Source organism: Abramis brama (assembly GCF_963993115.1).
Source record: "Abramis brama genome assembly, chromosome: 7".
Classification (NCBI taxonomy): Eukaryota; Metazoa; Chordata; class Actinopteri; order Cypriniformes; family Leuciscidae; genus Abramis; species Abramis brama.
This window is the reverse complement of record NC_139969.1, coordinates 23,797,984-23,809,009: the sequence shown is the minus strand read 5'-3', so window position 1 is coordinate 23,809,009 and position 11,026 is coordinate 23,797,984. Positions and strand designations below refer to the sequence as shown.

The window sequence follows — 11,026 nt, the reverse complement described above, 5'->3', positions numbered from 1 at the left end:
TTTTAAAATACATTTTGTCAAGTTTTTGGAGTCCCCCTCAATGAGGTGCGATGCCTTTGTCTGTGGACCATCGAGCAAATATGGCGGCTTCGCAATAGATGGAAAGCTTGAGCGAGCAAAAATGAAATGATTTCAGTTCAGTTTTATTGTCCACAATCGCACCTGCAGAAAGGTAGGCTAAAATTCATTTGCCAACAACATTGAAAGGTGAAACTATCAAAGTGTCCCCAACATTCTTCTACGGGCAAGTGTTTTTAAGCTTGATGTTGAACATAATGGGCTTGATTGCTACCTTGCTAGCACACTCTCATAGCACACTCTCATGTAGTAACAGCAATGCCTTAACAGAAAGATGTCAGAAATATATTTCAAGTTATTAATGCACGTAATTCTCGATTTGCACTGCCAGTTTGAATGATTAAAAATGACTGTTTGTGAGTAAATTGGTTGCAGGGTTGAAGGCATTTGCTGTTTTGTGAACCACTAATTATGCAATATACATAACTTGATCCAGAAAGATATAATGTGCTGTTTAAGAATTCCATCACAACAATTATATATCATGACAACTGTTAAAACTTAACGTGTTATTTAAACTATTCATGTGTTTTTTATACATTTAGGCACAGATGTTTTCCTAAAGATTATTTTCTGAGAGCATGTGATTTTGTATAATGTTGTCACATAAACCGAAGAGATTGTAGTGATTTCCCGTTGTCTGTTGGTGATTCTTTGTACATTGTTGTCAGGTGTTTTATATTTTATTTATACAATGTGTCATAATGCACATAAGCAAAGTGAATTCCTTCCTATATCTTGTGTGCACAGTGTAGTGGTGTCCCTGTACCTGCTCTGTATCAGCCACAATTTATAGTGCACACTCTAATGTTATTATAGTATTAAGCTAAAACTCTGCCTATTTGTATGTGTCATTTCCACTATCAATTTAAGCATGCAATGCCAACCAGTCAGGGGTGCTTACTACAAAAATGCATGTACAATAGGAATGGATTGGCTTACTAAACTTATACATGTTGAAATTGTATTTGAATTTGAATTATATTGTTAACCAGCTGTCAAGAGTAGCTATAGCTAGTACATAAATAATGTTTTTTTATTATTAATAATAGTAGTAGAATTTTTGTAGTAACCTGGTAGTGCACTTATATAATAGCATAATATATGTATAAGTTAAATACAGTTATGACTAAGTCCAGTTATGATGATTGTTCATCACCCATGAGCAAAACTATCATGTACAAATGTGAATGGCAAAAACATATTTAGCCTCATTCAGACTATCAGTCCTAACCCGATTTTTGTGCATATATGATTGGAATCTGATTGTATTTAGTAAGTGTGAGCAGCAAAAAAAAAATCACATGAAATGCAATTTTTACTAATCCGTTTTGAGCTGCATTCATATGTGATTTGAAGTCCTAGGCTATTCAAATCGCATTTCTGGAAATCTGTTTAAGTCTGACCGCTCTAATCGGATTTTGCGTAGTTTGTCACTTTCTCTCACCACGTTAAAGATAACCGTTTTGTTGTCGTTTGCATATGCCTACCAACGCAATGTAATTGCCATAGAAACCAAGGAAAGGAAAGGAAAACGAAAGAGCACCACACAGGACAAATCAGATATGAACAGTTGCAATACACAGTGTGAACAGTCAATAATTTAGATAAGATTCCAATCGGATACTCAATTAATCGGATTTGGACTGCAATGTGGACATAGACTTTGTTACCCATGCACTGTTAAGTCCATAAAGTGTAGGAAAGATTTACATTGAATTCAGTTTGCATTTCCTGTATGTTTAATTATTGTTGTAGAAATTATATGTAGTTATCTGTTTATTTTTAAATCGTTTACGATATCAAATTCAATTTGATCCAAAGTTACTTTGAGAGTAATACAAGCAGATGTGATTTAGTTTAATATTATTCAGGGAAAATAACTAGGCTGCATCTTATTACTGCCATATACAATAGTGATATTGAAGCTGAAATGTTTGAAGCTGCCACCATTTTAACAAAAATCTAGCCTTACAACATAGCTAGATAATGTAATGTTACCTTGGTGACAACATCACATACAACCAGAATTGATCTACTGCCCATGCAGATATAACTCTATTGTATACATTTCTTAAACAACATATTGTGGGCTAATAAAACGCAGCAACAATTTTACGATCTCTTCAGTGATAAACAATGGCTGATGTTGATGTCTGTAGATGTGTTTTAATAGTTTTAAAGGGTTAGTTCACCCAAAAATGAAAATTCAGAAAGGTAGTAAAGACATCACTAAAGTAATCCATGTGACGCCAGTGGTTTAACTTCAATTTACTTGAGTGCTGCACGTTCACGCAACAAGGTTTGCTCTCACGTCAACACAGCACGCATGCGTCGTGCTGCTCTCATGAGCGCATTGGAGAATGGAGATTTATATTCGTAAATAAAGTTTTTTTGTTTTTTTCGCAAATAAAAGCACTCTCGTCGCTTCATAAAAGTCACTGATTACTTTGATGATGTCTTTACTACCTTTCTGGGGCTTGAAAATGGTAGTTGCATAGCTGTCAATGGAGGGAGAGAAAGCACTCAGATTTCATTAAAAAGATTCTTCATTTGTGTTCCGAAGATGAACGAAAGTATTACCCCTTATTTACACTGCACACATCTTTGGCGCATTACGGCTCCGACACGGCCACCACTGGTCGTGGCCACTCCTGTCAATGCTTGTGTTTATAACAGCCGCGCCACAGAATTTTTCAGAAGTGTCCCAGAAGCGGCTCTCCGCGCTGCTTTGCTAAAGATACGTGCCTGGTCTGTTTTTGGCGGTTGCTGCATCCAAGCCGCACAGGCACTAATGTGAAATTTAGATACAAGATAATTGAGGATGCATTTTAAACAACTAAAAAAACACAGCTAAAATGTATCATCCATGTCGTTCATAACTGGACTTTTAAGCGTATTAACAGCACAACAAAATAGGACATAGCAATGAACACAACAATAAACACAATTAAACTGGACAAAACATAACCATTTAGCCAACTAACCCATGGTAGAACCCCAAAAATCAAGACAAAAAACACGAAAAAAACAGGCTAATTTCGTAGTCTCGCGAATCCAGTTTCTGCGCTTCTGAAATGCTGCCATGAGTTGGCAGTGCATGGAGCAGGGAACAAAACCTTGTCGGAGCCGTAATATGTCGCAGACGTGTGCAGTATAATAAGGGGTTACGAGTTTGGAACGACTTGAGGAATTAATGATTAGGGAAATAATTTTCATGTTTAGGTGAAATAACTTTTACAGAATTTTACAGAAAGTTTCCAAAAATGTGGCAAAATGCTGTTGCTGGAGTGCTTGAAATAGTAACCAAGAGAGGATATAAGTAGATATTCCTTTTCCAATCCTAAAATAAATTCTATGAATGGTATGCTATAGATCAATCAGCCTAAATTGGCTGTAGGGTTATTTTATTTTTAATATCCCTAACTTAACATGAATTCATTTATATATTGATTTTCGTGCTCATCTCATGTTTTTGTTTTTGTTTTTTTTTGTCCCCAGAAACGGTCCTTAGGACTCCTAGGAATGTCTGGTTTGAAGGAGAGTGCCAAAGTAGAGGAGAATGACACCTCAATGTCAAGAATCTCTCAGGACCTTTTGAACAGCGAGACATTCTCTGCAGAGGGGGCTACACCAGGTCCATCAGTGCATTGTCCTCAAGAGACCATGGCACTACTTGGTGACCAAGGAGACCTCCTGACCAGTGTCGGTTTTATGGACTCCATTTGCTCCGATGGCCCAGCCAAGGCTGCTTACGTCAATGGATCCACCTCACCCCATATATCAGATGAAATCTTGTTGGATATTTCAAAAAATGTACCAGTATTCCTTCCCAAATCATTACAAGCTCAGAATTCTGTCACAACCAACGTCCACTTTGAAGGACCTGATACACTCAGAAAAGAGGGGGAAATAACAATCAGACAAACGTTGACTGCGGAGGATGTGGAGAATAGGGGTATATGGGGCTTTGATACTGAATCTCCAGAAAGTTCATTAGATAATTATGATGATGGAAATGACCTTAACTGGAATCCCCAAAGGGAATTTATGAAGTTCCTGTGGGATGATGATAACGGTCTAGAAATGGAGGAAAAACTGTCCCCCGTTCCTTCACCCATCAACCATAAAAGACGAGTTCCGTCACCACTCGGCCGTAAAAGAAGAAAACGTAAAGAAAAATTGGTCTTAAAAGTCGATCCTTCAGAGGACCTATACTCTGATTTGAATTTTGATTCAAAAAAAGATCACCCAGGTGAAGGAAGCCGGACAGAGTGCAGTCCTGTTAAGAAGACACGTTCCCCAAGAAAACCATCCAAATTAAAGTCACCCATTGTAAAACATACCAAGTATTTAAATGGAGCTGCTGAGGCAGTCAAACACCTATTTCCCAAATCAGCAAAAAAACCTATTAGCAAGACTCAAAAGATGGGATTGATTAAAGAAACTTTGCCATCAGACTCTAGGGAGGAACCAACTTTTTTTCAGCGTAACAGTGGTTTTAAAGAGAAATCGCTAGAAAACAGACAAAGTACAGGTAATAAAGATAAAACTAGTTCAAAGCCATTCATATGTAAGGAATGTGGACAGTGTTACCATGATCATAGTTCACTGTTAAATCACGTAAGTGTTCACCGGGGCAAGCGACAGAAAATTATGGAAGAAATAAACGAGTTGCATCAAATTAAAGATGAAGGTAAAGATGCAAAGTTACAATGCCCCCAATGTACCTTTGGAACGAACTGTCCGAACACCTTTGTGCAACACGCTAAGACCCATGAGAAGGACAAGCGATACTATAGTTGTAACAAGTGTGATTTTGTTGAAATGAATGAAGTTGAACTGAGACGCCATTTGCTTCATAAGCATGGCATCAGTGGTGCTGATCTTACTGTTTGGAAATCAGATGGATTTCAGGAGCGCAAAGTCAATAAATCAACATGTCCAATTTCCTACTCCTGTTCTGTTGAAAGAAAACCTAAAGACATCATTGGAAATCATGTTAAGGCTTCATGTCAACCGCATTTTAATGAAGAACAAGCATCCTCACATTCCCTTGACAGCAGTGATGAAGAACTATCGCTAACTGAACAGCCGACCTCTGTTTGCAAAGTTCTTACTTCTTGTGCGAAACCAACAGCAAAGTCACCAAAATTGTCAGTGAAGCTCCGTGCACCAGACAAAAACTTGTCATCTGATCAGAAGTGCGGTCTATTACGAAAGAAAAAGGTGTGGACGCACAAAAGTGTCCAAAGCCAATCAAGACTTGACAAATCAATTCACACACTTTTATCCAGAAAGAAACCTAGTGACCAGAGTGCCTCAGAATGCAACACTCATCCTGATGGAAGCAGTGCAACAGAGTTTCTTGACAATTCCCTCAATTACTCTGGAACAGGAACTAGTTTGTCCCCCTCTAAGTGTCTGAAAAGATCAGCTCATTCTAAAGAAGGGAACACTAAAAGAACTTTTAAGTCTGATGGAAACGTCACTTGTTCAGATGTTGGAAACTCATATTATACACATTTAAGTTTGGAAAAGCAAACATTGAAGAAGTCACCTTCCAAAAGGAAAATGTCAACTCCATTCCACAATATGCAGGGCCAAGATATTCTTTTAGATTTCCCAAAATGTCGCCAAAATTTCAAGAAACCTGAAACATCCAAGAGGAGTAAAGAATTGATCAACAACGTTGACTTTATGTGTGATTCTAATGATGATCTTAGACCTGAAGAATGTGAAATCAACAAGAAGGCTAATGCACGTTTTGTAAGAAAACAGACTTCACCTACAAAGGCAAGTCTTGTTGCCTCAACTAGTCACTTTAAGAGAAATCACAGTTCCCTGAGGATGTTTTCTGTCAAAGATGAATACAAGGAAGAAGAGATCTCAGAGTCCATCGCCACTGTAAAGCGTGAAGCGAGCTCAGATGTTGAGGCAGATCTGAAGGCTTGTCCATACTGTCCTGCTGTATTTGAGTCAGGAATTAGCCTCTCTAATCATATAAGAGGGCATTTGCACAGAGTGGGCCTAAAAGCACGCCATTCTGTATCTGCAGCTAAGGTCGCTTCTCTTGACAAAGTACCTCCAGTTCGACGACGAAAATTGCCACAAATCAAAACAGGTGATGCTTCTCTTGTACTTGATAGTCTTGTTAATAAAATCAATTAAGGTAGTAGTTATGCAGCAAAATCTTTAATTATGAGACTTTCCTTTTTTCAGATTCAAGAATAACGTTTTGATTGTAGGCTAGAAATTTTAGCAGCTGGTTTAACCAGTTTGTGACCATAACATGAAAATAATTATCGGCTTCTATCTTTTGGAGCATCTCTAGAATATTTTGTGTACTGCTAGGCATATAGCTGAACTTACTGACAAGCGATACTCATTTAAAGTTTATTTGTTTAATATAGACCATTACAGAGTTTTTTGTTGTTTGTTTTTTGTGTGGAAAATGTCATTTAGCAGGTACAACCCAATGCATTTGTCAGGTGTCGTCCAGATTTACTGGCTGACCTGTATTTTTTCCAAAATTAAGAAAACTTGGTGTAGACGTCAGAACATAGTGTATGACAATTTTTCTGAAAGGACTATCATCATGATATTTGGTAAATATGTCTACAAGAGGCAGTGGACCAAATTTTCTGATAATTGGCCAGAAAGTGGTGCTACAATAAGGGAATTATCTGCAATACTTTTTCATACTCCTCCTAGGTTGTCATGCCAAATTGTATAAAATTGGTTGTGTATTTGGTCAGTTATAATTTTATTAAAAATGTAGACAAATTGATGTTTATTGTGGGTGCAATGTCCAAATTTCAGAGTGCTTATGTATGTATAGCTTTATCATAAACATATCAAGATTTCTATAAGAAAATAAAAATGGTGTATAAATGTGTGCACCATCCACAACACATTTAGAATAATAATACCACCCTCATGTATGGTGTGAAGCACTCAAATCAGACATACTCATCATTAGGATGTTATAACAATTCAAATGAATGAATATAATCATTTCTGATTGAAAAGCCATTAGTATATAAGCTGTTGGCAAATACAATTTTCTTTGAGGTGTTCCTGTGATAGCACCTTTTATTTTGCGGTTGCTGAAGTTTCACTTCTCCAAGCTGTTTTTCGGTGCCCTCATGCTGGCCACATGTACTTGATTTGTTTACAGTCAGGAATGGTTGTGGTTTAAAATTCCCTCCGGTGTGGTGCAAGTTAACTGACATGCAGGCTGGTTAAATCTAGATGTTTTCACTTTTAGTTTGGACAAATTGAATTGGCTTTAATGTAATAAATTGTTGTAAATTGGGCTGATTACATGTGGTTTCCCTTTTGCTTTCTGCTCCCAGCAGAGGACACATCCCAGACTGATCATTCTGCAGAGCTGCCAACCGACTGCCAACAGACAGAGCTCATCTGTCCACTCTGTAGGGAGTGGTTTGACAACAGGACTGGGCTGTCCAATCATGTACGAGGCCACCTGAAGCGACTGGGCAAACCTACTTCCACCGCATCCAAATCTCCAGTCATCATATTGAAAGAATTGATGCGCGACAAGAAACAGTTTCAGATGAAGCTACAGGTTCTTGAGAAGAAGTGCCGCGCCACCAAGTCTTTCCATCCTATTAGTTTGAATAACGGACTAACCTTCGCCTCAACTGTCAAACGGCATAAAGATAAGGAGGAAAAGAAAAGGATAGAGATTAATAAAGGCTCACCACCAAGTGATCTGATTGGAATTTTGAAGAAAAGAAGAGCCCATGAAGAGACCAAAGCAAAGCACTCATCCCACATGGCGAGAAAGGCTCTCCTTTTATCTTCAGGCAAAGACTGTGGCCTTGAGATACAACCTTTCAAAGCAGTGCCAAATTCACTAGAAGGTAACGTTTCATTTGTTTCACTGATCAACTGTAATGAATCTGAACCACTCCTTGAAGGGACTGTTCTTGCAAAAAAAAAAAAGGAAATTCTGTGACACTTTGTTCAGTCTTATGTTTGACCAAACCCATATGATTGAAATGCGGAAAAAGAACAAGCATACTGGTTTGGAACAACATGAGGAGGAATAAGTAATGTCAAAGTTATAATTTTGAGTGGAATCTAAACATGAAGAGATTATACCCTCATTGTTTAATCAATAATGAATGTTTCAAATGTAGCTATAATTATTTCAAATGTAAATGTATCACTTTTATTTTCACTATAGCCATACAATTTAGTCTGCTTTATATACTTTTTATACACTAGTGTAGTATTTTATGTAAATTACAAATCTTAGACTTCTCCAAATATACACTGATCGCTACTGCTAAATGATCCTTTGATGAGAGGCCTGAATTTTAGTGGTTTGAACATGAAGAGTACATTAACAGTGTATTACAGTATCTATAATGACTATAAGTGTTTCATTTTTATGTGTTGTGTTTTTGTTACAGAGAAAAGTGAACTCAATAGAAAAGTTTGCGTGCACTGTAATGCCACCTTCCACAGTGGTGTTAGTCTCTCCAATCATTTGAGGGCATATGCACATAGAAAGAAAAAAGCTCTTCTGGATGGAACTAGTACGCACCTTTCTTTCCTCCTATGTAAATGCACCTGTGTACTTGCATTTGGCTTCTTGTTCTACTTTCTTGCAGAATGCATGTCACATGCTCACACCCTTTACTAAACTTTGCTTTGACTCTTCCAATTTCTCATAAAAAAAAGTAACATGGAAGTAACTTAAAGGGTTAGTTCACCCAAAAATTTAAATTCTGTCATTAATTACTCGCGCTCATGTCATTCCAAACCCGTAAGACCTTGAGAAGGCCCGTAAGAACACAAATGAAGATATTTTTGATGAAATCTGAGAGCTTTCTGTCCCTCCATTGACATTAACGCGAGTAATTAATGACAGAATTTAAATTTTTGGGTGAACTAACCATTTAAGTAATATAAACATTTTTAATAGATTTTTTAAAAAAAAAAAATAATTACAAGGATAATTCAGGTGCTTTTAGTAGAGATTTATACAGACACCTGATGGTTAATCAGATTGTAGTTGCTGCACTATGCCATTGTAAAAGTATTGTTATCATTTGATTATTTATTTTTTTTTCACAATCAAATGCCCAATAATAGAGGGTTACTGAGATAAAGTGAGTGGTATTCGGCTGGTCATGTGAGCCAGCCACCACAAGGGTAAGACTTTATTTGTAATCTATGGAATGGGTGCTTTAACATATTTTGCTAAACATTAAAAACCTGAGAAAAAGCCTTCAATGTTGTTATAGATTAAAAGCATATGGTGTGCTTTTTAAATATGTTTATGTAATTTCTAATAAATGCATTGTTCATTATTGCAGCTTATGACTGTAAACAGAGAAAGCAAAGATCAAGGTCTGGGTCAAAGAAGAAAATGTACCCGCTGCTACACAGTCCAGAGGAAATCTACAGACTTACTTGCAGGTAACTTCTGTTACAAATATATAAATGCATATTTAATATAATATTACAATATATATTGTAATGCATGTTGTATATTGTAAAATGATTTTTGTCTAGTTGTTTTGTTTCTTGTTTTTCCATTCTTTTCACATTTGTCATTGTAATCTAATGTGTAATTGTTTCCACATGCAGGTTTTGTGACCTAGTCTTCCAGGGCCCTTTGTCAGTGCAGGAGGACTGGATAAAGCATTTACAGAGGCACATTATGAATACCGCTGTACCGCACACAGGGGCTGGGATGGTGGAAGTCACCTCCTTCCCCAAGGACTCTTGCTCCAACACCGTACCACAGGCACAATCTTCAGTGATGCAAACATCCTCATGAGCCCAGGAACACACACACAGAGATTGTCCTTGAAATATCACTTGTGTGTACATTGTTTGGTTATTTGGTTTAAATTTTATATTGCCATCAGTAAGGACTTTTGGTTTTAATCTGAATGAGGATCCATTCTTATCACAGACCGCTTTTTAGATATTGTTACATTGTGCTGGTGTTGTACATGGTCAAAGAACGTACGAATGGTGGGTGAATATGTTGAGATTTCAGTGGAACCCACCTCCAAAAGACAACCTTTACCTCAGATGCTTCTCACATTGAGTTTAATCTGTCATCATCACAGATCTATGCTCTACAAAAACTGAAATGATTATGTTTGTGGATTTTATAACAAGCCATTTTAATTTGAGAACAAACACAATTTTGTCTTTTTGTTGTCCCATCCACGAGCCTTGGAAGGTGCACATATGATGCATATGTGTAAAAATGTAAGTCTATATATTTACTTGATTCAGAAGTTTAACTCATGCCAACACATCAGTCATTGTGTAAAACATCCTGTTCTATTGATATTTAGCGGTTCAGACAGTATGCATGTCATAACTCCCTGTTTACACCGTTTCCGCTCGTAACATTTTGGTTTTCACTTATTACCCTGTTTTGATTTTATCTTAAATCTGTAAGTTTGCCACGTGTGCAAAAAAAACAAAAAAAAAACATTAACTGTTACTTGTGTAGGCCATTTTTTACAGTTCAGATATTTTTGTGTATAAACCTTTTTAGGTAATTTATGTGAAAAATGTAAATCACTATAAACATTTTTGCTGTTCAGAATAAAATGTTTTTGTCGTCTTCAGCTTGTTGGTATGTTAAGCTATGAATGTAACTTACTTTACATGAATGTAATTGTTCATATTAACAGATTACACCACATAATTTGCATATTGCCAACAATGTTAGCAGATGAGTAGATAATCAAACGACATTGTGAAGACATTACTAGTGATACTGGAATACATGCAGAAAGCAAAATCATCCAGTCATGTGAAAAACTTGTGGTTTTAACCAGATCCTGAGAAGTTTGGTTTCAACAAGTTTATCGGTATATCAGTTCTCTAAGTAGTTTTTCCCCGAAATACTCCTTTTTTCTTCAAATGAAACATGAGCAGAAGG

At 36.8% G+C, this 11,026-nt stretch overlaps 1 protein-coding gene across 2 annotated transcripts; it reads left to right on the top strand.

Moving 5' to 3' along the window:
- The first annotated feature begins 52 nt into the window (after positions 1-52).
- znf644a (zinc finger protein 644a) lies at positions 53-10,709 on the top strand. Of its 2 annotated transcripts, none has more exons than XM_084120508.1 (6): positions 53-172; positions 3,580-6,202; positions 7,440-7,967; positions 8,523-8,648; positions 9,432-9,534; positions 9,706-10,709. In XM_084120508.1, the coding sequence occupies exons 2-6, from the start codon at positions 3,604-3,606 to the stop codon at positions 9,896-9,898; spliced, it is 3,549 nt and encodes a 1,182-aa protein (XP_083976634.1). In that variant the 5' UTR covers positions 53-172; positions 3,580-3,603; the 3' UTR covers positions 9,899-10,709. The 2 variants fall into 2 exon arrangements, with proteins under 2 accessions (XP_083976634.1, XP_083976633.1); XM_084120507.1 differs by having other exon boundaries at positions 7,437-7,967.
- The last annotated feature ends 317 nt before the right edge of the window (positions 10,710-11,026 follow it).

What these genes read in the sequence shown, in the direction of transcription:
- znf644a (XM_084120507.1), top strand. Translation starts at nt 3,604, where the DNA reads ATGTCTGGTTTGAAGGAGAGTGCCAAAGTAGAGGAGAATGACACCTCA. An exon ending in AGTGCCAAATTCACTAGAAG is followed by an intron (nt 7,968 to 8,522) that starts GTAACGTTTCAT and finishes TTTTTGTTACAG; the next exon opens with AGAAAAGTGAACTCAATAGA. An exon ending in AGCTCTTCTGGATGGAACTA is followed by an intron (nt 8,649 to 9,431) that starts GTACGCACCTTT and finishes TCATTATTGCAG; the next exon opens with CTTATGACTGTAAACAGAGA.